We start from the raw sequence: 27,044 nt of genomic DNA, 5'->3' as shown, positions 1-27,044 counted from the left end.
CCTGCTGAATTAATGCAGCACCCCATTAATTGGTCTCTTTTATGTCACTGCGTGGTGATGTTGGTGTGTGAATACAGCAATAGGATACCAAAGGCTTTAGATTCCATAGAATCACAAGCATTTTAGTCGATGTAGAAAAATACCTGCTTGTACTACAAACTAAATAAATACTCTCTGTAACATGTGCCACCTTAAATTGGGGGATTATGTTTACCCTGTACAGAAGGCCGGTTGAAGGGCTGTCTAATATCTAGTGTCATACTTAAGCTATGCTTCAACTCGTAAGCTGTGTACTTAAGTAATGAATAGTCTGTGCGCTGACACTTTGCAAAGGAAGGGTTTAACACATCTGAGTTTTTCTTAATAGAATATTTCTTAATAGAATATAATAAAATTTCCCACAGTCAGCTTAGACTGTGGGACTGTCTTTATTTAGTAATCCAAAGAATTCTTTAAGTAAAAATTTCTCATAAAAAAAAAAATCCAAGCATTTCTTCATTTAAGTTTTTTATATGAACTTAGTTATTGTGAAAGGTGATGGTGATGGTGGGGCAGCTTTAGAGATTCAGGAAGGCTCCCACTATGGTCTGGCATGGAAGTGCATTTGCTTATTGTGCCTTGGTCTGAGGCAAAGGCTGTAAAGCCTTCTGGTTTCTGGCACTGGAGATGCCTCTCCCTGGCTCATTCAGTCTTTGCTGCATCTGTAGCAGTATCATTAAGGTTGCCAGTTAGTACCAAATGCAGTAGCTGCTAGGAATGAGACAAGGTGTATGGGAGAGTCATAAAAACCTTCGGGGTAGTTGCAACTTTGTACCTCAAAAAAGCAGAATAGGATTTGGATTGATGATGTAGTATTGAGAAAACTGGACACCAGGTCAAACTGTTTCCACCTCTTTTCCTCCACCTTTGCTCTTTTCTCTGCTTTAAGTAAAGGGATAGATAGTAATGTGTACTATTTTTAATCTATATACATTGTTGTACATTTTTAATATATATACATTGTATTAATTTTTGTTCCATTTGCAAAATATGTCATAAGTTCACAATAAAACTACAGTTGGATTAATTATATCTGTATAATTTATTCAACAAACCTTCTAAATGAATGCCTGTGATCACTTTTTTGTGCCCCTTTTTTCCTTTGAATTGTTTTTCTAACAGTTCTGACACTTGTAAATAAATGAGAGGAATGACTTGTGAAATTTTATTTTTGTGGACTTATTTTCAGTGAATATACAGGTTGCATAATTTGTCTCGGCTGAGATTTATTTTAAAAAGAAGTAAGAATGTTTTATTAATAGTCAATATTTTGTTTCGGTTGTTTGTCTCTGAGAATGTTTGTGGCATTTTTACTCTGTGTTTGGATATCTTGACTTCTAGGCTGAGGGAGCAAGAGATTGCTGGGAGAAGAAACACTGAAGTGTTGATTCATGGTGACATTGCTACTGTATGGCAGTCTGTACTAATTGGTACCAGAAGCAGCATTTACTCTTGGCCGGCTCATGTGTCACACTCTTGAAGGCAGAAGAAAAATAGCACCCTCCATTACGATGTAAATTGGCAGCGATGCAAGGATCTGGAAAAAGTACTGCAGCAGATTCAGGAATAAATGTCTAGGGACTGAAATTGCAACTTTGCTTTGTGCTCTTCTGTCCATTTAAACTTGTTTAGACACCAAAGGTCCAGACTTGAGGCTGTACTCTATTAGAATTAATTTGTCATACTCGGCTCACTACAAACGTTCTCGTTTGCATGCTTATTTTCATGTTCAAAGATACAATGAGTTCTTTAGTATGCTAGTTTGTTACCTTGGCAATAGCGGGGCTTGCCAAAAGAGTGATAAAATATATCTGCCGTCACATTGGAAATGAATTTGCTTCTTAAATATTCTTGTTGATATTTTTATAATTTTTCATATGGTGTGGTTATCTGTGTGCTCTTGTTGCAACTGCTTCTTCATTCTGCTGGATGAAGACACTCTTAAGGTGCAGGCAAATGTTTTTACTTTGCCCTGAAACAGGAGTGCAGTTACAGTCAGCCAAAGCCATTCAGGTTTAAAGGTCAGTACTGCACTGCTGTAGGCAGTAACACGTTAAATTGCTGTACCTCGATCTCTAATCTGTCCAGGATCTGTGAAAGAAGTCTGGCAGGAGAGGCTTTCTGAGGAACCCTGAGCTTTATGGGAATGCAATACAGTGGAGCTTGTTTCTTGGCTCTTTTCCCTGCAATTGTCAAGCTACTGTGGTGAAAAATACAAGTTGGGATTTTTTTTCCTGATTTGTATTTTCTATTTCTAAATTGTGGATTACTGACCAAAAATAGACAGTAGAAGATTCAAACAATTGTGCAGTAAATTTTTGTCAGTAACTTCCAGTAATACAAAGTAGAGTTAAAAAAAAAGCAAGGTCAGAGCAAAGGAATGAGTCATATATGAAGTGTACCTGTGAAGTACACAAAACTTAAAAACTGTCCTTGGGATTCGTATATAATCGGTAAGACTCAGGGGAGTCACCTCACTAGTCATATATTCACCCATTATACTGTTGCTTCCAAGCTGCTTCATTACAAAAACCAACCCACTGCACAAGAAGATTTAGACCCAGGTCTGCAAAACCATCAAACGGAATTCCGTGAAAATCATTTAGCCTGTACCACTAATGTGAGAGAAAAACAGGACAGTATTGGAATTTCTCATTTGTAGTAATGGTTATGACAAATAAAAATATTGCGAAGGATGGAAAGAAAAAACCTCACGGAATTGTTACCGGTCACTATATGCAAAAAAAGCAGGAATAATCAGATGAGGCTATTCAGATGTCTTTGTCAACGCCAGGTTTCAGTGCACCATGCTGTTTCACTCGCTTTGTAAAATTAACCTAAGACACAGCAACCCTAATAGCTGTGCAAGTTGCAAATTCCATACGAGGCATGTTTCGATACCAGTGAATCCTTTTAAGTCTGACCGGGGTGACCCTTTCAGGATAAGCAAGTTGAGTTACTTAGATTGCCTTCCAGCAAAAGGTAAGTCTAACGTTCAGATACTCTACAAAGGGTTGCATGCTGAAAGCATGGAAAATGAGTTTAGTAAAAAAAAGAACAGAGAAATATTCTTAGAATTTTTGTGTTGAAGTAACTCGCTGTTTGCCAGTGAGTGAACTGTTTGGGTTTTTAGGGTTGCCATGGAAAAATAGCCGAAGTTTTTCCAGGATTGGTGTAGAGACATATTTGCCCTCAGCAACCTAGAGGCCGTAATTTCTTGCCTGTGTAGAAAAGAAAGAAATGATTCATGTCATCTGTGTTCCTCATGACATGATGTTCCTGAAGTTTCACGTGAGTAGGATTGCTTCTCTGAGGGTCAAGCTCAGTCTACAAGGACTTAAAGCCACATGACACAGTTCAGTCTCCAATTCTCATTTGGTCACTATGCGCTAGATCAAGATTGTGAACAAGGACACTAGGTGTTGTACAGTGAAGAGTCCTCAGTGTTTATGAGACCGGCATTGCATTTGGTATAGCTTCTTAAGTGTTTAAGTATTAACTAGTTTTCAAAGGAGCTGATTTTGTTCTCAAGTCCCTTAAAAAGTATGAAGAGACGGTGGTGCAGGGCTATGGTCCTGCTTGTTTGCAACAGGCTTTGGACCCTAAATCCATCCGAAGTGGATGCAACATGGGAAAGTTCACATTCTGCCACTGCAAAGTTTATTTTAGGCAAAGTTACAGCGTATGAGAAATTCCCTTTCAGCATCTCCCTGGTTTTGAACTGCTGTTGGCAGGAGTGGTGGGGCAGGCTACATCTCGGATGGTTTTGTTTTGTTAAATGCTTTATTGAAGTATTGTCCCTTTGCAGAGATCTCATGTTCCAAAGTCTCTGAAAGAAGAGTGTTGCCTGGCAATGGCTTTGAGTGTAATTAGCGGATGACTGGAGATGATCTGTGTCAGGGTAGCCTTAGACTAGGTCAGTGATACACGCTGTTGTGGAGGAAGGAGGCAGAGGCTTTGAAAAATACACTACATTAGAAAAGCACATGTGAGGCCAGAGGAGTATCTGTTCCTCCCCATGAAGGAGGCAGCAGCTCACTGAGCCAAACGCGAGACGGCGTCTGGAGAACAGGAGTTTCTCAGAACTTGTCTGATTTTTGTAATACTTGAACTGCTGGAATTTTTTTTTTCCAGATTGTCTATTTTCAGAAGGAAAAGAGTCCCTTTTTAAAGAGTGAGAAAGAGTAACCCTAACAAAAGAGCATCTTTTATCTCCTCATTGATTCTCATTAGAGTAGCACACACAATATAGGATGTCTTCAGCTGAGTGAGTGTTACTTATTACTATAAAAATTTTTACTTACCTTCTACTTTACTTATCTAAGTAAAAATTTACCTTCAAGGAGCAAGGTTTTAGATAGCACTAATATGAAAACTTAGTATTTTTAGGAGATCTTAGTCTCCTTTGTCATATAACATTCATCTGTAATGATACAGTATTAGCCAAATAATGATCAGGATTTTTTTTTATGTTCTTAGAAATTACTCTGTAAGAGCAGATCTGTATTAGCTGTGGTTTTAATCTTCAGTACCTGGGCTTATTTTTACTTACTAATTACTCTGACCTGTCTTAATGAAGAGTAACAGCGTGAAGTTTTCACATGGGGCACACATTTCATTTACAGCAACAGTAATTTTTGTATTTTTCTGCTATGTAGACAAGTAGTGACTTAAATTGTAACAAAACTAGTACATCAGCAATAAAACAAGTACAAACTGAATAAATAATAAATGATAGGGTAAATCACTGATTCTAGGAAATTGCTTAATGAAAACAGGTGTTTTAAAGATGTCACACCTGAAACTGAGCCAAATAGCAGAAAGACAGGGTAAAAATTCTATTTGTACACAGGAAATTTGAGATAACAGAGAAAAAGAAATCTGAAAATTTGGCCTTCTATGTGATTTAAGGTGCTAAGAGGGCCATATTTTATACCAATATGTCAATGTTGACCTACAAAGAATTTAAAAAGCTTAGGCAAAGGATTTGTAGTGGACGAGCAGTTCATCCTTCTAGGAAGAACTTGAGCATTTTAGCTGGGTTACTTCCAGTCCCTGCAGCCCCTCTGAGCTGAAGCAGTAGGACCTTCCGATTTAACAGTAGTGGTTGCAGCGGAGAGGTCCAAGAGAGTGAGCAGGTATGTCTTCCCATCATTGATACCGGGAGATGATCCATCTCTGCCACCAAAGCAATTTCAGTTCCGTGTTTGGGCCTGAAACTGCACTGGATAAAATTTAAGATACTGATTTCAGTGAAATGAGCGTAGAAGTGAAGTTTGCCTGGTTGTTCAACTGCTTATTCTGGGAAACAAAACCACACTCGTGTCACTGGCCTAATGAATGCATTTTAATGTATGTGTCCCACCACTATGGCAGTTTGGGGTTAGCATCAGTCGGATGCTTTTCTCCATAGACAAGTCAGATGCAGGACATGCTGTAGTGGACGGAGCTGTATGGATTCAAGCTGAGATGTGTGGGTGCTGCTGCAGGGCAGTGACACTGTGATTTTTTACTGGATATGGTCTTTATGACTGGGCCGGGAGACACAAGACTTGATAATGTGTGCTAGTTACCTGAAACGAGTATCTAAAGATAGCACTTTCCAGTTGGTATTGAATTGTTTGAAAATGGAACAGTTTGATTGTGCATGGCAGCAGTTGCTCCTGGCGTGCTCTTGTATGTAACTTCTTACATACAGACCTCTTCAGGTCTCTGTGGGATGGAGAAGTCTAGGGCCTGGATACTTTTAGGATTTCAGAAACTGAAGTCTGCTGTGCAGTTCTTTTTGCTGGAGTTTCAGGCTGCTTAAATCAAATCTTTCTCCTACGGTGCTTTCTGAGGGAAACCCCAGGCTTGGTTTTGGTGTTAAGACGATCAGTTTCTTTCAATATTACAACTGTCTAATTCCCATCTGTGTCACATCCCGGCAATTGCTTCTTGGGAAGATTTGTCTCCTTGGTGTTTCCCTGCTGAAGCATTAGTGACAGCTGATGCCCACGCAGGCTTTAGGGGAGCGTGAAGCCAGGAAAGCTGGAGGAAGCCTGTGGTGGCTCCTCCTCACTGACTCACTCCCTTTGACTGTGACAGAGAGGCCACATCGCAGAGAAAAGTCTCTTTATAGAAGAAGAGAAGTCACCTATTTCAGATGTTAGCAGAGCTTCCTCTACTCCCTAAAGCTATGCTGTAGAGACACTTTCAAGCAGAAGGTAATGGGTGGTCAAACTGTGTTCTTTCTTCTCTCATTTAGCTTCTTGAGCACAGCAAGAGGGGCTATCCTCAGGGCTGTGCCTGCCTCCTGCCCTTGCAGGGTGCAGCTCAGGAGTATCCCTCACAACTGCTAGTGCTTCCAGTACAGTGCTGTAGGTCAGTGTCATGTTCGTCAACATGTCTGCTTCCTCCTTCCTCCTTCCTCCTGGCGCTCTTATGGCTCTTCCTCACTTCTCTCCCCACAAGAGAATTTTTCATCTTTAGTGGAGGAGGCCCAGCAGTTTAGTATATTCAAACCTGGACGTGATTGTAAAACTGCTCTAAAGAAATTGCAAATGTACCTGTTCCTCCTCGCAGAGGGTAGGGAGGTGGTATTGCATGCTGTTCTAGACTTAAAGACTTCTCTAGGCTGAGCAAGTACTGAAGGTGTCATCCACAACTTACAATGTTTTTCTGAATGTCCTCTGTCCAAATGACTTACTCAGCCACTGTTTCCTTGTCTGGATTCTTGCTAACAATCACAACAAAACTTGTCTGAAATTCCAGCTGTTACTGGAATTAATAATTATGCTTCTGATACAAAATATTTGTGATTTCCATTCATGCCTGCATTAAAGACAGCTTCTGGGTTTTCATCTTTCCCAAAGTCAACAGGGTGTACGTGGCAGAACCAGCTAAAGGAAATTGTTATTACTATCATTATAATTAAGGTTGCCAAAGGATGCATCCGTAGTGTCAGGTTGATTAGTTCCCATTGGTGTTTGCATGCTTCTGTATTCTCCCAGTTTCAGTGCAGGACAAACAAGTTGATTCACTTGGAGAAGAAAATGGGTAGTAGGAAAGATTAGAGTTTGTACTCTAAGGTCCATGCTCTCCAAACATGGACACTGTCTGTGCCAAGTTTTGTTCCCTCCACATGAGAGAGTCCTCTGTGACTCTCCTCTAGTAAAGCCTGGAGATGAGTTATAAAAAGATAAAACTGTCGGGGAGTTCTGTACTTATTTGCCTTCCTGTGTTGGTTGTTTGCACAGTAATGATGTGTGGCCAGAAGAAGACCTGATCAGGGCTTCTCACCAGGATGTATGGAGAGATGACCCATTTGGCTGCTGCTGGTGTCTGCAAAGAAGGCGTGGAACAAAGGTGTTCCAGATTCTTAAAAGTTTTTAAAAAGGCACACAAGAAGGCTAATAATACCAATTTTCACTCTGACGGAGCTTGTCATGTGTACGAAAGGAAGCATCATGCACTAAAGCAGTGAGCATTGGGTTTTCCACTGGGAAGACACATTCAGTCCCTTTACAGTATGCGGCTGCTGTTTCTGGAACCATGGCTCCATACAAGATTCAGGAAACCCAAATTCTGCCCTTGGTCTTGCTGAGGTAGCTGTGAAAAAATGAGAGGATTTTGGATCATCCCAAGGCTAATAGCATTGCTTTTTGTGTCTTCAAGTGTGCCTGAAAATCTTAGTTCTCTATAATGGGACAGAAGGTGCCTCTGATAGGTGTCTTTGGTTGTTCTCGCCCAAGGACTGTGATGAAAGGAAAAGAAGAGGTAGATAGGTTGTTGTGTAGGTTTGAGGAGAGGTTTTGGCAATGTTTACTGTTCACACAAGCAGTACCAGTCTCTTTTGCTGGCAGGTGCTATCTTCTGCACATTGACAACTCTGCATCGGCTAGAGAGTACTTCTGAAGATTAATCAGTGATGTCAAGCTCAGCTTGTTGGTGGCCACCAGCAACTCGTATAGTAATGACGGGCTTAGGAGCACAGGTTCTAATAACTACTCCCTGGCCTAGCATCACTTTCAAAATGCCTCTAGCACAAGAGGGTTACAAAACCTTTGCCCCGAATTTTCAGAAATGACATCATTATGGGGAAAGGTTCTAGTTTATTGGTCTTACATAACATCATTATGGTGAGATAGTGGCCATGATGCCTGCCTCTCTCCCCGGAGCGGGTGCCAGAGACATGACTTGCTGGCAAACGTTCAGTGTTTGTGCCATTTTCTGCAGCACTGCTTTCTTGTGATCGTGATAGTGGTCTGCCTCACCCAGATGGCTGGGTCAGATCTTAGGTGCTGTTTTTGCTTTCTGAACAGAGGCATGAGGAGCAGGCATTATAACAGCATAGCAATAGTGGGTGGAAAGCATGGTTTCATAATTGGTATTGCACAGTGATCAGCAGCCTACGTTGGCTGTGGCCCCTGCGGTGGAATGATTTGGTGTAATCAAGAATTGCGCATAAGAGAGACTATTTATGTATGTGTTAGACTTGAGTAACTGAAGGTGTGGTAGAACAGCTACTGCAACATGGTGCTGTCCACCAATACGCACGGTTCTTGCACGGTTCTTGCACGGTTCTTTCTCTTTGGTGGCCACCAGGCATTGGAGGGGTAAAAAGCACGGATGGCTAGGCAGTTGGTAGCAGCTGAACCTGGGATCAGGTCTTCTAAGTTAGCACAACTTGCAAAGACAGTGTAGGTGTATCCAGCGTATACTCAGTATGTTTGGGACTTTCTTAAACACATCAGGAGGCAGTTTTTATGTTGCAGAGTTTATAGTATGCAACACTAACAACATGGTTAATGTAGGGCTAAGCTGGCTAGCCTGTGGGGACTGTAGCCCATGTGATTCTTCATAGCTCATCTCCATTCTGACTTCCTTAACAAACAAACAAACAGAGTTGTCACTACCTACTGGTTACTGCCAGCAAAATTCTGTAAAGATTCGTGGTTGTTGAGAGCTATGAGAAAATACTCCAAACTTATAAAACTTTTCCTTTTCCCAGGAATAATCAGTTTCCATCTTTCTGGTCTTGCTCATAAAATGAAGTATTAGAACCAAAATGTGGTGGGTTTTTTCTGAATTAGAGTCTGCAATATATTTTTATAGTTAGTGACATGTCTTTTCTAGACTGTGCTCTGTCACTGCTGTCTGAAAGAGAAGCAAGTAGTCATGTATGTGTGCCCAGGGTGCGCAACAATAATACCTGCTTCTTTGATCATACAGTTTGGCATTATTTTGGTGGTGGATGAATCACTGATGACCCATTTTCTTTCACTTGAGAGAAGGCAGAAGTATGTTGTGTTAACAGCAGTCTTGGAGTGAGCCTGTCAGTTCTTCAGGGTTGGTTTGTTTTCACATACACATTGAGCATTGGTATCCGTTGGGTTGTCACTGGTGTTGGTGGCTTTTTACTTCCGCTGTTGCTGGATTGCAAGTGCTGCTGTGAATCCTAGTAAATGTCACAGGTGAGTTCCATGGAAAATTACTTTTTTTTTCTGAATACTTTGAGAGGTACAACCAGAGATTAAGATGATGTTTTGGATTTTCCTGAAAAAGAGCTTTCTTTAATTAATGGCTCAGTAGACTTTATTGTAGTACTTGGCCAGTGTGACGGCAAAACCAAATCTGTTAAATCACAGGGAATGGAAGAATTCCCATGAGTCTGAAATCCCACACACACTCTAGGAAACACAGCAGCAACAGAGGCGGTGAAGTAGGTCTGCTTAAATCAAGTTAAACGTACTTTGAGGAAAAAGTTATAACTGTATATTTTATTTTTAGCAAAGTAAAATCTTGAGTGACAGTTCTCATGACTGTACTGAGCAAGCAGTTCGTTACTATGGTGGATAGACTGTTACACAAAGAAAGAACATTTCCAAGCACAAATTTTCTTTTCTTCATTTTAACACCCAGAGATTCATTTAATAGACTCAATCAACCATTAAATGTGATTGTGCAAAATGAGGTAAATGACATGCAAGAATATCCTGCTTATTCCCCTAATCAAAAGATGTTGAAGACAGCAGGCAAGATCATATGACCAATTTGCAAAAGACCATAGGAAACATAGGCTGTTTTACCTTGATGCTATCAGTGATCCTACAATCTCAGACTGAATCCTTAGATAGGGTACTAGATAAGAGTGGCACGGTATATTTGGAGACATAATGGTAACTGTATTCACCCCCGACAGTATCTTTAGTTCCCTTCCTGTGTACAAATATAAATACTCCAAAACAGTAAGCAAGATCCAGGAAGCCATCTCTTCTATCTAATCTGAAAGATCATCCCAAACAAGAACTCAATATATATAATTTGATGCTTTGAAAGAAAATTATCCTGGTGCATATCCAGTCATTTGCAACAAATCTGAAACTGCTGCCACAATATACTAATGCCAGTCTTTGAACAAAAGCAAAACAATGGGGCCAGTTAACATGATGAAAAGTAATCCAGAAATAAATGTACTCATTTTGTGACAGAATTTTTCGCTATACCTCGCCCTCATCTACTCTTTGTCTTCAGCAAGCAATATTTATCTGCGTTTCTCGCCATCCTTCAACAGCTAGTGACTGTATCTCCATTTTCCTTGGTCACATCCATCTCTGTTCCACATCTGAAACACAGTTCTCTCTCATCATGTTGATAAATGAGACAATCCAAGCTAAATTCACAGCTGTTGTTTTTAACCTGTACTTGCTTGCTTGACTGCTGCATTTCAGACCTAAAGGTTTGTGGTGAAACCTTAGCTTGGTAATGTTTTAGTTGGGTTCAATCTACTGACTGATCCTTGTCTTGGTTGGTGTCAGCATGAATGAGGTTGGGTTTGGATATGGAAGCCTTAGTGGGCATGGTCGCCTTTGACAGCAAAGCCCAGAGAAGGGAAGCTGCCAGGGGAGGGTACCCACCAGCCTGCGGCAGGGCTTTTCCTTGCTGTTGAGTGGGCTTTCCTGACTGGTTTGATCATTCTTGTGTCAGGGTAGAGATGGATGCCTCGAGTTGTACATCAAAAGATTACATGGAATGGCTTTCGGTCATGTACCTGCTTCACTTTCACTGCATACAGTCTAGCATTGTCAGAGCTGCAGGTTGTTTTTGAGTTTGATACCATATCTACATATGATACCATATGGTACATCCATGATACCGTATCTTTCTATGTATACCTACATAGAAAACCATGTTCATGATTCTTCCTGTCTTCAAGTGTTCGAGAAGCAGCAGGCAGGGGTACACAACATGAAGAAGGCTTCATCTTGTGTAAAAAAGGCCTGTGAAAGACGTGGAGTAACAAGAGACTTTTCAGAACTCTGCTGTCAGGCTGTTAAGCAGGTATGGACACCCTCCACTTTGTTTTCCATTTTAACTGGGAATTCAAACTCCCAATGGGGTTAACAGCAAGAGCAGAAATTAATACATCGTTCAAGGCCTTTACAAAGTACTACATGCAGATGCAGTTATTGCACCCACAAACAGAAGCTTAGGGAAGGAGCTGAAGGGGATTCCTTACATTTTGAAGGGGTTGACTGTTTGCCAACCAGTTTTTTCTCCCTTTGTGTGTTGTGTGGCCAGAACTTGCACATAGATTTTGCAGGTTATTTCAGACCAAGTAAATTGTTACATTTCCTTATGCTTATTTCAGCATCAGTGTCTTTTCTCCAATCGTGTACATAGTAAAGCAGCATGAAATGTTCAGCAGCATTGGACAGCATTTAGGACTTACTTTACTTAGCCTTTTGATATATTTATGAAAGCTTCTTAGGAACGTGATTTAGTTAAAACAGCCTTTTTCTTGCATCAATATCACTAAAAATCAATGTGAGATGGGTTTGTGGATTCTTGTAAAGCGTTTATCATCTCAGTCTTCTTGGAAGAGGCAATTTATTAAGTGTTTCACATTGATGTAAAATACAGGAGTTAAAATTTCCATAGAGTGAATAACATCTTTTCCATTTCAACCACTACTTTATATAAAGCTGGGAGGCTTTTTTGTGGTAGCTTTGCAGTAGCCATAACACAGTTACTATACTTACAATAGTACTGAATAGTATTTTTGTATTGCAATTTTAATATATTTACTATTGAAAAATAACTAATCTAATTTCTAATCTAATGTAACTAACAGCTTTTGGGGCAGGTGAAACCTCAGGTGGAAATGAGCCAAGCTCCTGGCATTGCGCTGGGCAGCAGGCTGGCGTGCGTGCTCCAGCAGCAGTCCTTAAGGAGCCTCCAAGCAAGGCTGTAAGAGAGCAGGCTTCTTGAGACCTTCTGAATATATGTGTAGCTAAGTAGCATGGTTCAGTGTTTTATGTTGAAACAGCGATAGAGAAAAACGTGGCTATGTAGTTGTATCTTCTGTAGGGTGTCTGTAAAAGAGGAAAAGGATCTATGGGAAATTGTTTTCCTTTATTTGAAGTAATGAACATGATACATGCGTGGGACTAAAGTTCAGTAAAATTACTACCACTAATAATGCATATTCTTTCATTACCACCAAACGTGACAGTTAACTGAATTAGGCTGGCAAACTCTCACCTCTAAAATATGAAAATATGCTTTTCCTGACTCTTTGAAATCCTTAAAGGTCTGAATAATCTCTGATTGCAGGATATGTTCACGTTGAACGTATGATGGAAAGTCACGTAAATGATATAATCAAGTTAATGCAGTCAGGGTCAAATTACTGCTTTAGAGCAGAAATAAACCTGTGAACCTGGTTAGTTTAAAAAATACCCATTGCTGTGTATATTGCTCTCCTAAAAAGTTAATACATAATATGGAGCATAATCTCTAATGGTATCCATAGGTGACATAAATGTAGATTAGTAATCTTCAGGTCTAGCTTTGGTTCATAGAATCATAGAATGGTTTGAGTTGGAAGGGACCTTAAAGATCATCGCGTTCCAAACCCCCTGACACGGGCAGGGGCATCTCCCACTAGACCAGGTTGCTCAAAGCCCCATCAAACCTGCCTTGAACACCTGCAGTGATGGTCATCCACAACTTCTATGGGCAACCTGTTCCCGTGCCTCACCACCCTCTCAGGAAAGAATTTCTTCCTAATATCTAATCTAAATCTACCCTCTTTTCAGCTTAAAACCATTACTCCTCATCCTACCACTATACTTCCTGATAAGGAGTCCCTCCCCATCGTTCCTGTAGGCTTCCTTTAGGTACTGGAAGGCCACTCACTGTAAGGTCTCCCCAGAGCTTTCTCTTCTCCCGACTGAACAACCACCAACTCTCTCAGCCTATCATCATAGGAGAAGTGCTCCAGCCCTCTGGTCATCTTTGTGGCCCTCCTCTGGGGTCTCTCCAAGAGGTCCATGTCCTTCTTATGTTGGGGACTCCAGAGCTGGACACAGTACTCCAGGTGGGGTCTCACCAGAGTGGAGTAGGGGGGCAGAATCACCTCCCTCGACCTGCTGGCCACTCGTCTTTTGATGCAGCCCAGGATATGGTTGGCTTTCTGGGCTACAAGTGCACATTGCTGGCATGAGAGCTTCTCATCCACCAACACCCCCATGTCCTTCTCAGGGCTGCTGTCAATCCATTCTCCGCCCACCCCGTATTTGTGCTTGGAATTGCCCTGACCCAGGTGCAGGACCTTGCACTTGGCCTTGTTGAACCTCATGAGGTTCACACAGGCCCATCTCTCAAGCCTGTCCAGGTCCCTCTGGATGGCATCCCTTCCCTCCAGCCTGTCAGCTGCACCACACAGCTCGGTGTTGTCGGCAATCTTGCTGAGGGTGCACTCAAACTTGCTGGTTAGATGAATCAAAACTGGAACTTCATTAGGAAAAAAGGTTGGAACAGAGACTGTATGGAGATCATCATTTCAATGTATTTTGCTTTTTCCTGTCTCTGAATCTTTACTAATAGTACATTCTTAATGACTTGAATTAAGTATTTTAAATATTGGCATGTATAGGCCAACTTAGTCATTGGAGGTCATCTTCTTCATTTAACCACAAATAATAAAAATCAGTCCTTTATACTCAATTGACTTTTGCAACTATACTTGTGCTTTACTTGAATGAAAAAGCACAAATTTAAAAACTTGAAGTTTGCATGAACAGGAGAAATTTGTTTTTTAAAAGCCTTCTCAATCTCTGCAACATCACAGGACAAAAGCAGTAGCTATTTTCGTAAGTTGAAAGTCTTTTTGGAGTAGGTAGTTGAGTGATTTTTGGTCTGTTTCCACAGGTTTTCAATACATATTCCAATGAAGACTATGACAGGAGAAATGATGAAGTAGACCCAGTGGCTGCATCAGCTGAATATGAACTTGAGAAGCGTGTGGAAAAGCTGGAGCTCTTCCCGGTTGAACTAGAAAAAGGTATGGAGCCTGTGTTCCATTTCCAGTTCCTGTGACACTGATCTACAAGTCTGAGGAAGTCTACACATGCCTACAGAGCCTGTCTTGAATTTCTGTGAATCTGTTGTAGTCACCTTGGCTTTTTGGATTTCAAGAATTGTTTGATAAGGAATTAAAGAAGCAGTTTAGAGACATGCAGTTCTTTATTTCCCCAAGGGAATTGTTCTGTGTCACTCCATTAACATATGATTTTACACAGTGTTCAATGTGATGCTTTTCATTCTCCGCTAGAAGAGTAAAAATCTTGATTGTTGTTCTGAGCCCCTCATAAGGGTGAAGGTAGTATTTTTTGTGTGTAATTAAAATGGTAGAATAATAAAGTTTTTAAAACGAAGCAAAAGGATATTAATGTTACTGACATGGAAAACCAAGAGGAACCAAAGCATAAATGTTTACCAAATAACAATATAAATAAGAAGCTTCTGCTTTCACTTTCCATTTTTACAGATGAAGATGGACTTGGCATAAGCATTATTGGAATGGGAGTCGGAGCAGATGCAGGCCTTGAAAAACTGGGAATATTTGTCAAAACAGTAACAGAAGGTGGGGCAGCAGAAAGAGATGGCAGGTAAACTAGACTCCATTTTTGGAAATTTTGCCAGCAATAGTTACTATGAACTATGATTTTCATAGGAAAGAGTTGTTTGCTTAATGTATGTCATGATAACTCAAAGCTGTAAAATTCGGAGACTTCCTTGGTAAGGTCCAAATACCTGATGTAGTTATGAGGAGACACCAGTTTTGTGTACTGAGTTTAAACTGTTTAAGGAGAACAGATTTACCAAAGCTGTGTGTTCATCACTACCTGAAAACCCAGATGCTTTAGCATGAGTAAAGCTGGAGATTCCAAATTGCGTATGACTTTTGAAGGTACTTTAGATTTTAAAGGTGTTGAGCTCCCGCATGTTCTTCTGGCTTCAAACCAGCTTTAAACAATGAGTACTTAAGAAAAAGAGTTCTGCTCAGCATTGATTAGGAACGTAATTAGTGTATCTGAATGCTTAAACTCTTACTAAATACACCTCCTTTCAAGTTTACTAACACAGGCTGTTACTTTGTATTTCTTATTATACACGGTTTTCTGCTCCAGAGTTCAGTTTTCACCCCTACAGCACTGAAAGTGTGTTAATCAGTTGGAATGGGAAGCTGTACCATAAATCTTGCCCACTAAAGAAATGAATTGGTGTTTGTAGTCTTATGTGATGCTCATATAAAACCTGGTTGCTTCCAAAATTACTTACTTGATACGTGCAGGTTAATGAATTCCTTTTAAACACACAATATTTCCTATCATACAGGAGAGAGTTGTCTGCCACAATACCTGCCACAATCAGACCAATGTTTCTCATTAAAAGTTAGAAAAATACTATGTAATCATTTAAAAATGAAAAGTATTCTTAAACATCATCCAACCCATATAATTTGTTGGTTGGTCCCAGTGCATACCCTTTGTAAATTTGCATGCAAATAAAATATTACATATCTGATACACTAGCAATTAAGTTTACTTACATGCCTTCTTTACTTCTATTTTTAACCATTACTGATTTATGTTAGTTATAAATAATACTAAACACAAACTCAGGTAAATGGAGTAATAATAAACTCTAAAAAGTTGATAGCCTTCTAAAAAATACATTGCTGTAACATGTTCCTAATTGATGAGCACCAATAGCTTTTCACCCAGGCAAAAGGTTGTTCTGCTGTGGAAACGCCACACAAATCAGATCAGAAGGCTCTACGAGGCAGGGGGTTGCAAAATTTTATAACATTGCTCTGAAACTACTGAAGTATACTGTTTTCCAGATTGGGCTTGCAGGTATCTTTACAGATCTTGACAGTAAGATACCAGGTTGAAGGCCAAATACTGATTTATCACAGGCTTAAAAATTATGAAGGGGAGCGAAGAAGCTGACACCTCAAAATGTCATGACTTCATCCATTACTTTAGGTGAACGTTTGTCTGAAAGGTATGCTTGAGCTCAGCCAGAAAGCTTTAAGCTCACGACTGGCATTCTGTGTGAAATTCTCTGGTTGAAAATCCAAGTTTGCTCACTACTGCTCTAGGACGATCTGTATTTTCTGTTCCTGTCATTATTTATGTGTTTGAGTGGGCTACAGAAGTTAATGTTGAATCACAAGTCTTTTCTTTCGTTTCCCTAGATGGCATCTGAAAGGAGGTTGTCAGCTGAGAAAAAATAATATCTTTCTTTGACCATTCTAATATTTGTGTTGGTTTTCAACTGGCTGAATGTTCAGTCAGCTGAGAAATAGTCCTCTGATTTTCTCTTTGAGAGCCTGACTGATCATTCACTTGGGAAAGGGACATGTAATCCTCTCAGCCAGGAGCAGCCGGTTCTGTAATAAAGTGCATCAACTGTAAAAGGTCCTGTTAACTTCATCTTTGTGAAAACCCTAGTTAATCATTGACACTGATAGCAAAACAAAGTCTGCTAACGGATATTAAAACTATTTCAGCACTTGCATCAGATATTCTGAATAATCACATAGGAGTCTTCAAGCAGGCTCTTCTGCAACTACAATTTAAAACATTGCAATATCTGTAGGATAGCTCCCATCTTTTATTGAAAGACCCATTGAATCATGCTATAAAGTACTTGCCTCCCATGGAAACCCAAAATCTCTACAGAGGGGTTTCTCAGTGATTGAGCACTGCTGGCTTGATTCATGATGATGCAAACAAACAAGTAGTGTTCAGGTGTCATATCAAAAGGCGTTGTCTGGCACTATTTAGCCAAGGAGGGTGCTTTGAATCGAAAGTTGATAAGTAATAAGGGAGTTTATTGATAGTGTGTAAAATATGAAATCAATCATGAGACTGAATACAAAACAGAAAATCTTTTCCTGGATGAATTCATAGTGACTTCTTTCAAATTATTGTAGTGATGAGTCATTCACATTTTAAAGTATTTTGATAACATTGAGAAGAACAGTTTTGAAACATTACACAGTTCTTAACCTGAAAAATACTGTACATGTCTCTGCACAGGTTAAATTTTTCAGTTCATCATACAGAGCAGTACTTATGCGAGTAATTTGTTCAACTTTAGTTGGTTCGCTTCTGTAGTTGCTATTTCAATGAAGTGCTGCTTTGCATAGGCAACAATTTAACTGATGACCATCAGAAAATAATTGTCGGAAGAATTGCCAATTTCATTGATGGTAAAAGCAGTTAAACCTCTATAATTCAGGCTTTGCCACCCTGAGCCTAATTTTTCATTCATGTTTGAAATTAGATTTGAGAGATAGAGGAAGCCTAGAGCTCCTAATGGAGGGGTCTCTATAGGGAAGGCTGCCCTACAGAGAACATGGCTGTGTTTCTCTACAGAGAACATGGCTGTGAGGATATTTTGGGGTGGCTGGTGCCTGGGGTGGCTTGTCTGCGGGGTCAGGGCTAGGCTACAGGTATAGAGCTGTGGTGGGAGTGGGGCTGGAGGGAAGATGCCTGAGGAAGAGGAAGGCGGCCAGGAGAATATGGCTGTGAGAGTATAGAATGTACACGGCAACAGACCGGAAATGTTTGTTTTTAATTACACGTGATTATATAATTTCAATAACAATTTTGTTAATTGTATGTTATTTGATATGTATGTGTGTTTATATCTAATTAAAATACATGTATGTATAGAAAGAGAGGAAGTTTGGAAAACAATGGCTATAAAAATAAGAATTTGAAGTGAACTTAGGAGCTGTACAAACAAGAAATAAGGAGATACGAAATACACATGAAGGACAAATGGAATGAGACTGAGCTGCAGTAGATCAAAATAGAGCCACTTACGAAGTCGCAGGCAACAGTTCTCTAACATTACGTTTCATCACCTGAAATACTATAACTGTGTATCTGTATGAACACTGCTAGTCCACTGTATAGTGAAGTACGTAAAGTGTTGTAGGTAAATGCCATCAAAAAGGAATCTGTTCTTCCACTGTTTAGTTTTCAGCCAAGAGGCTGACAGCTTCCCATTCAGTGGGGATCAACTTCTTAAACTTCTTTTCTTGTAACTCCTGTGGCCATCTGACTGCACCTCATGTTTGCTAAAGTAAAAAAAGATTAATTATTTTTTACAGTATCTAAATACCGTAAATATTAATGTGATTGGTGTATTTATTAAATGCTTCAGTGAAAATGGAAATAAAATTCTGAGATTAAAACGCCTGGAATGATTTTCAAGATAGGAGTTTATAGGCTATCATGAAGATAATTTTTTCAAAGTTTCTTATATACAGAAGGGAGATCCTGCCCAGAACACAGTGATTCTGTGGTGTGAGGCTGCCAAAGAATAAGTCTTGTACTTCTTACTCATCAGCAAAGCCCAAAGAACTGAAGATACTGCTTGAATACATGTGGAACTCCAAAGCATTGCCTCAGACTTGACAGAGAAATTAGTGCTCCAAGTCAAGATGCTTCAGCCCTCTTTTGAAGGCTTTGGTTTTATTTGAGAAGTCTTATCACGAAGAGATCTTAAAATATTAAACACCTTAATTTAGGTATTTTCACATAATTTAAATGGGATTTTTTCATAGCAGTTTCTTGGTTCCTTTCTAAACTGTATTGTTTGGATCAGTAGCATCCATGTAAGTACTTGAAAATTGCTCCCTTTGACTAGTTCTGAATGTGTTTGTGTTGTTTGTTTTTTTTTTTTTTAATTTTTGAAACTATAGGAGTTCGTGCATTTGGAGAGGACATTTTAATATAGTAGTCCTCCTTCCAAGCATTTGTAGTCCAGATGAGTCCAATGCCTGCTCTAGGGATTTCGTAGCAGTGCTTACTTCAGAGAAAAGCAGCACATTTTTTATTCCACCTAACTTTTCCTGCATCCAACAGTGTCTCGACTGTAAATAAGTGTTTGGTTTCAAAGAGGGAGTCCTCATTAAAACAGTCCAAGGTCTTATTATTGTGTGCAGGAAGATCACACTTACACTGGGAATTCATCTTTTTGGAAGAAGTTAGATGAAATATTTTAAGACAGTAGGTCACAATTAAGACTGGTGCACAAGCTCTTTTCTCCACAGATGAGCAGGTTGTTTTAGTTAAATATCACATTTTTTTCCCATTAGTCTGAAATACCAGAGCTATGTCTTATGCTGTTTTTCAAGATTGGCTTAGGAAAGAATGATGTAAGAACTGTTCAAGTATCTTGTTTAATTTAAGTCATATGACAAATTCAGCAGTTTGTGTTGCTGCATTTATATGCGAGGAAAGTGACTGGATGATTGATGCTGTTAATTGTAATGGTGACTTTGAAGCTGGGTTTATGAGATGTCTGCATGCAAGGAATGATGCATTTTTCATATTTACCTCAATCATTTTATGACTGAGTTTTTGTTTAAAGTCTTTGTGTAATATCAAACTAAAAAGTTCTCTGTATGCTAAGTTTTGCTGAAAATTCACCAAGACTTCACACAATTATTTATGTATTTTTTGTCTTCCTCTGAAAGGATCCAGGTGAATGACCAAATTGTGGAAGTTGATGGCATCAGTCTGGTGGGTGTTACACAAAATTTTGCTGCAACTGTTCTTAGAAACACCAAAGGAAAAGTCAGGTGAGTATTTAAGAAGAAAAAAAATTGTGACTGAATACTTAAGATTACCTGGCTTATTTCACAGGAGTGTCAGTATGGCCAGGTGGAATCAGAGTTATTTGGCTTCTTTGTGTCTTCCCAAGGCAGCGATGAGTTATGGTATTACAGACTGTTGTTTTGGCTTAGATTTTTAAAATATCACCCCTGAAACAAGCTGAAATTGCACATAGGAGAAGACTCTTCGCTGACCTAGATTTCCATGGACCTCAAACTGTTTCTCTTAGCTGGAATGACAAAGGTCATGGGTGTTGGTCAGACGGAAACTGTGCCACCCCTGATTGCCTTCCTGCTCTTCCACTGGTGCGACTGGCCACGTTACTGCCCCAAGGTTGGAGGATTAAGGTAGTGACCACTCTGGTGCTCGCAAGGTGCACCTCAGCACAGAGGAGAAGAAAGTACTGGATGCAGTAGTGTTAACAGCTGCTGAATTGAGGGGAGTAACATCCCAGTATCGATTCATTGAGCTACCTGAGTCCAGACACCATCTCTGGGTTTCTGTCTGCTCCTATGCTGCAGTTCATTGAAAGGCATCCCTGTAAAAATCCATAAAGTAATGAAATACTAGTAAGCTAGAAAGTGAGACATATACTGCAAGTAAAATTCTAAACTAATGTAGATACTAATGTGAAATGTTTGTAAATTAATAAGAACAGTGCTTCCCTAGAAATGAACCCTTTTGCCATTTAAAAACCTATGCAGTCACATAGCTTTTCTGTTTAATAGCTTGTTAAATTCAGCAAAGATGCAACTACAAAATAAAGCCAAAAATGTCTTTGGCTTATTGCAAAGCAACAGCCATTCTGTAGTCACCCTTTGGTTCTCTCTCAAAATCCTCTCTAGTGAGTACAGCTGAATTCCTTAATTAATGAGTTTGGGACTGACTTCTTTTGAACTGTGACTAAACTAATGGTGATAATATATGCAGTCCCCCTCAGACAGTGGTGGTGTATGCTGGCGTCCACATTTCCACAGTAATTCTGTAGCTGTTCCCTCACAAAATTAAGGAATAATGTTGGGATGTGGATTATGCAGAGAATCTTGGGGGTAGTTGATCAAGGTTTTATTTGAAAGAGGTCATTTAGAGAAAAAACTATTCGAAATTGTAGTGTAATTACAGGTGAATATATTTTTGTTTAACATTTACAGTTTTAGCTACATCAGTCTCACATCTGCAAAAACTCACACATGCTGTGAGTGTTCCTACTGAGTTGACTATAAAAATGAGTATACACTTTATTAGGTTTTCTGCAGAGTTGAGACCTTCAAACATAAAATCCTTATGACAGAGAATAATGTCTTCCTGTGTTTCAGTACACAAAGCAAATGCTATGTATATTTTGTGTTTCATGTTTTAGTTAAAAAAAAAGAAAAAAAGAAAGCACTCACATAAAACATGTATTATATACATTCATAATCGTCTTTGTTCTTGTAATTAATATCAGATAAGTTACAGAATAGAGTATTTGCTTCCATGGAGAAAGGAAGGAAGGAAGAAACATAAAATTATTTTCACACAGAATGCTCCCAGAATCTTCTCTCAGGAAGTAAATTACAGTCAGACTGGTTGCAATCTAGACCCTTTTGTCATAAAATAGTGGACTGTAAAAAGTATTTCTTCATTGTTGTTGAGCTCACATTGTCAAGTGTACTATGTATCCTGTGCATAGGGATCATTGGCTTCTGACAGGTCTCATTTATCAAGGAGAGATGTGTGAGCTTCTACATTTTCCCTTGTAAGTAAGCTTAAGATATTGAGCTTTCACAAGAAAAATGACCCAGTGCAGTCATGTCACAACTAGATTAAAAACTCATAAAAATATTAAATTAAAAATAAAATGAAACATACATTATAATATGAATTATAATATACAAAAATATTATTAAATAAAAGAGGCGTCTAATTATCTGTTTGCACACTGCCATACTGTGCGGTTAGCAGCCTCTTACTAATGTATATGTCCAATTGGAAGAAAGGAATGGGTAGAATTTGGTGCAACTCCTCCTATTTTTGCTTCATTTAAAGCTCAATGGGGAAAAAAGCTCAGAAAGACTACTGGTCTGCTTTACACAGGGCAGCTGAGAAATGCATGGGTTTTTTCCTGGTTTGTGGTAAGCTGGGAGTGAGCATTGATGAGATGGCTAAGCATTGTGTGGCACGGGTTCCTGCCTGGCTTGTGGTTGGGTCCTGGACCGTTGAGCTAACCGATGCTGTGCTGGCACTGATGGACTGTGTTGGGTTTAGCTACTCAAAATCAGAAATGGTTCCAGAAAGTGGGTTGGTTTTGGGTTTTTTTGGAGGTAGATACTTCAGGATGCTTGATGTTTTGGCTTTACTGTAGGTTTAAACATTTGCTTGTAAAGTAAGCGAGAGCTAATATTGATGAATTTAGACATAAAAGAAAATGATGTATTTTTATCTTGCTGACTGTTTTTCCTTTTGTGTACGACACAAGCGCCCTGCCTGCTGCTTGTTCTGTGGAGAGAATTGTGTTCTGACAGATCCTCTTTCCCACTTACACCTGTGTTGGAGCTGGGATTGAGAAATCCCCTGTCCCTGTTTGGCAGACGGTGCTCACCTCTGCACCTGAACTGCTCCAGAACCTTAGGGACAACATAAGAGGATCTTCTGCGGCAAAATCCCTCGCTTGCCCCCGGCCATCAGCTCCTGCCTGGTGGCAATGGAGGGAGCGATGCTACTGACCTTTGAGTGCACCGTTCCTGTGGCACCTGCCATGAATGATCCATGTCACTACGGGAGGCAGGAGCACAGGAAAAGGTTGCTGCTATATAAATACCTTCTGACGTTCCCGCAGCGGGTGTCCCAGCTGAACTACAAGTGCGTAGGCAATGTACAATTGCACATCCCGCCTAATTCGAGGCAAGGCAACTTCGTGAATCCTTTCACGGGAGAAATCACATACATACTTACCTGCGTGTGTGCTATTTAACAGTGTCAGTTCAAGGGATTTTATAGAATTGCTTTAATAAGCATAGTTATCTTTGTGATCAGAACATAAACTGGGTGTACCTTTCTTCTGCCTGGTGTCCTGTACACGCAGAGATTTGTGGCATTGTTTCGTGCTTATAACCCGCAGCATCACATATACTACACAGTCATTTTGTCCTTAATCTAGTCAAAGTGCGTGCTAGTTTATGTCGCAGGGCTTCTTATGTGAGATCAGTTGCAAAGAAAGGAGACATTCCTGAACAGAATGACGTTAAAGCTACTTCTTAATTCTTTGCAATAAAAGCAGTCAGCACCTCTTCAGGGAGCTTGCATAATACCAGTACTTAGTGATTTATTTTTCTCCTTTGAGCCTTCTGAACACTTTATATGATCCTGACAATGGAAATCATTGACCTAGAATAGATTTTTGCAATGTTTCTGCCAGAAAAATGTATCCAGACTGTCTGTCGCTGACACAGTAAGGAATCTGGGAAAACGATTTTTGAACTGTTCTAGGTGAGGGTGGGAGAGGGGAAAAGACAAGTAAATATAAGCATCTATGATTATTTTATGCATTCTTTGAAGTATTGGGCTATTCATCAGAGTTGTCATACCATAATGGAAGAGTTGGTAAAACCAACCAATGTGGCTTCACCAATGATAATAAATTCAACTATTCTTTCTTATAATGTTTTATATGAAGATAATCGGCACCCACCAGATGTATTCTGGTAGCCTATGAGTCAAAGAAAGGAGAGGGAATTCTTTCATAATCCCAGCTGGCAATCAGCTTCTGTTTTTAGGGATGAGAATTAGTGTCCTCGTGACTCTAATCTGTCACATACAACTATGAATGCTATTTCAATTCATGTAAATATCAAGTCTTCTTTATAATTTTGCTTAACTATTTAGTTTACTAATAGCTCATATTAGCGGATTTCAGAATTTTATTATATACAGGAGGGATTTTCCATTGAAAAGTGTGTTGTTTTTCAATTTTGTTGAGTGTCGCCCCTGCTCTAAGATTAATAGATCAGTCAGAGGGCAGCGCCAGACTAATATCACTAATTGTTCTGTGCTTCTTCTGGCCGCATTTAGGATGTAATCCATCAGCTTGAGCTTTGCAAGTGGTGCCTACAATCATAAAAAATGGGATAAGGAGGCAGCTTGACAGTGGGAATACTATCCTGTCATGGAGCATCTCTTAGGTTTTTCTGCCTCATAGCTTGCAGTCTCATAGAGTGTGGTGCTGAGTAGCAGACCTGAAGTTCTTTGAAGTTGCTTGGATGATGTTGAAGGTGTGTGTGACCCTGCTCCTTCCCCTGTTCATCATAATGAAAGGGTGCTAGGGGACCCTAATGTTTTCACCAGAGAAAGCTCACTTGGAGACTTGTATACCTCCAATATATTTTTTTTTTCTTTTACAGAGAGAACTATCCTTTTACTGTACTCACCTAGCCTCTGTTCATCCTAAGACAAATATGGGAGATTTCAGTGGGAGCTGCACTTCTCTGCCTCACTGGATACAAAGATTTGTGCCCACACAGCTCTGGGTAGCGCAGGGTCCCAGGAAAGGAGGAAGACTTACTGCGTTGATACGCAGAAGGGGTCTTGCATGAGAGGGAGCATCGGAAAATCCCAGTCCTTCAATTGCTGCTTGTATGCTTTTATCATTAGTGCTTTCCTCTGAAAGGTTTCTTTTAAAGAAGTTAGCCAAATTCAGTGTTCTACTGGAGAGGCGAATTTTAAATTCCGTGTCCTCCTTCCGTATCCTGTCGTATGAATGTGACTAAGCATTTTCTCAGCTTTCCAAACTGTTGCTAGGCACTGAGCGGATGCTCTCATGGTGCTTTCCGAGTCAGTTCTTGAGTTTTCAGGGAACCACACAGAACCTATGCAAAACCTGTTTGATTTCTCATGATTTGCATCACCTTGAAAGTAATTGTATTAATGCTCACCTACCAGTGAGTTTACCAATTTTTGTTTCTGCTGAAATGCCTCAAAATCTTCCCATCTTAATAAAGAATCTAAATAATTAGTTAGCAAATTTTGCCGTGTTTAATTAATCTTCAAGATCATGGAAGAGTAGGTTCTAACAATAGCAGCATAACTGTCAAACCCTGGGGCTTTCCACTATTAACTATACTCTATGCTAATAAAGAATTACCATTTTGTGTTTTTTCTTATCTGGATGGTTTTAATTCAAAGCAGGGTTTTGTCTCAACTCCCACTCCCAGTTCACAACCTAATTTCTTTCTCTCTTACTGTACTTCAGATGCAATCGTTCAGACAGAAATGAATCTTTTACTTTTTTAGATAGCTCTATGCAAGGAGCAGTTAAAAGGCAAGAAGTGAAAATATTCACTTCTTAATTAAAATTAACACCAACTCGGTGTGTCATTTATTCATTCTTCAGCTAATTCCTCACCCCATCTTGAGCTGATTTTTTTCTGGAAAATATACTGTCTCAGAAAACAGCATTTGCATGCCTGATGTTGTTTTGTTTAACATCACAACATCTGGAAAGGTAATTTATACAGTCGTGTCTATGCAAGCACTAAGACAGTATAGAGGACAGATGAAGTCAACCGCAGGATCTAGACAGCAGCAGTATACCCCAGTGGGAATGCTGTTTGCTCACAGTAACAGTGAACAGCATCGCTTTATTTTTGTGACTCCTTCCCCTGGATAATCACCTTCTCTTCTCCAAGTGTGCATGCCTGTGCAGATTTTCCCCTGCTCTTTCTTTTCTCTCTACCTGTGCTTTTGCCCTATGAAACAACTGTGGCTTTGAACATTGGCAGGCATTCTCCATCCTGCAGATCCATGTTATGGAAAAGGCAGGAGAGATTTCTACTTCTTCCTAGTCCTGAGTAATGAGACAGGAGCCAAAAACAAGATGTACCACCTTCCATGTCTGACTCAGAGAGCTGGATTGTATTGTCTTTTTTTCTGGCTGGAGGTGATGGTTTTGTCCTTTCTTTCCTTGTCTGTTTCTTATTCCTTGAATCCAAGCGCCGGAGCCAAGGAGAGAAAAAGAAGAAGAAAGAAAAGCCCTTTGCTCTGCAGTGCTGATTGCCAAGCTGGGACTTTATGAAGGGCTGCTTAAGAAGCCATGCGTGCTTGATGCACTTTCTGCTTCTTTGATAAACCTGAATCATGGACCTGGCAGAAACTAAATTCATGGTGCCTGGTCCCAAAATAGTGTGAATTTCTCCTGTTCATTCCACTAAAGTTTAGGTGGTATGAACTGGTTTCTTCTTTCTGGTCTCCAAAGAACTTCTACAAGCGCCGGTAGTCGGTCTATAAGACTACCAGGAGTAGTGTGCTGAACTTAATGTGAGGAATTACTTGTGAGCACTCTGACCCCTGAGCACCAGTGGGTGAAGGCTGCGTTCATCAGTGCTTTGCTGGTTTATGTTCCAAGGCTGCGCCTGTTGTAGTAGATGAACTGTGCCTCGGACTGTTGATCAGCGCTGAGGCCAGCTGGCACCGGAGTAGTCAGCGCTCATTGGCCATATCCAAATTGTCTGTTGGAAACATCCGAGCTAACTCCTAGCCCTTGCTGCCTCCTGGACTGTGTCTGAGTATTATTTGGTAGAATATTATTTAACTTGGGCCAAACTGTTCTAGGAACTGTTTCAGTGATTTAACAGCGTAGATGTGCTTGGGAGCATTTGCTGGTACTGTTTAATTTGCTGGAGTAAACATAACCCCTATGTCCTGAGATCTTGCTAATTTGAATTTTATGGCAAGTTATTTCTTGAAATATTTGCACATTTGGACAGGAAATTACATGTTTGACTGTGAAATATATATAAAAAAATCTTCATTTAAAAGCTTTTGGCTGAATTATAAACCATTTTGCTAGATATCTAGAGCGTTTTTTTTAAAATTAAGTGTAACATGAATTAATAAGATTCAGCAAGGCTGGATTTCATTAGGAGTGGCTTTTCCTTTCCTGGAAACAGGAACAACATGACAGGTTTTTAATCACTTCACCCTCAAATTGGTAGGATCTAAACATAAACTCCTACCCCTGCAACTAAAATATCATCATAAATGTTTATTTGGCTAAGTGTT

At 39.8% G+C, this 27,044-nt stretch overlaps 1 protein-coding gene across 3 annotated transcripts in view; it reads left to right on the top strand.

The window, feature by feature from the left end:
• PPP1R9A (protein phosphatase 1, regulatory subunit 9A) overlaps positions 1 to 27,044 on the top strand; it is a 142,430-nt gene that overhangs the window by 66,565 nt on the left and 48,821 nt on the right. For all 3 annotated transcript variants that reach the window (XM_009895349.1, XM_009895348.1, XM_009895347.1), the window contains exons 2-4: positions 14,236 to 14,368; positions 14,855 to 14,975; positions 19,871 to 19,975. In XM_009895349.1, the coding sequence (XP_009893651.1) occupies positions 14,236 to 14,368; positions 14,855 to 14,975; positions 19,871 to 19,975 (359 nt within the window). The remainder of the gene's footprint in view (positions 1 to 14,235; positions 14,369 to 14,854; positions 14,976 to 19,870; positions 19,976 to 27,044) is intronic.

This window comes from Charadrius vociferus, unplaced genomic scaffold, assembly GCF_000708025.1.
Source record: "Charadrius vociferus isolate BGI_N301 unplaced genomic scaffold, ASM70802v2 scaffold31, whole genome shotgun sequence".
Classification (NCBI taxonomy): Eukaryota; Metazoa; Chordata; class Aves; order Charadriiformes; family Charadriidae; genus Charadrius; species Charadrius vociferus.
Note: the sequence above shows the minus strand (reverse complement) of the source record. Positions and strands in the feature narration are given on the sequence as shown.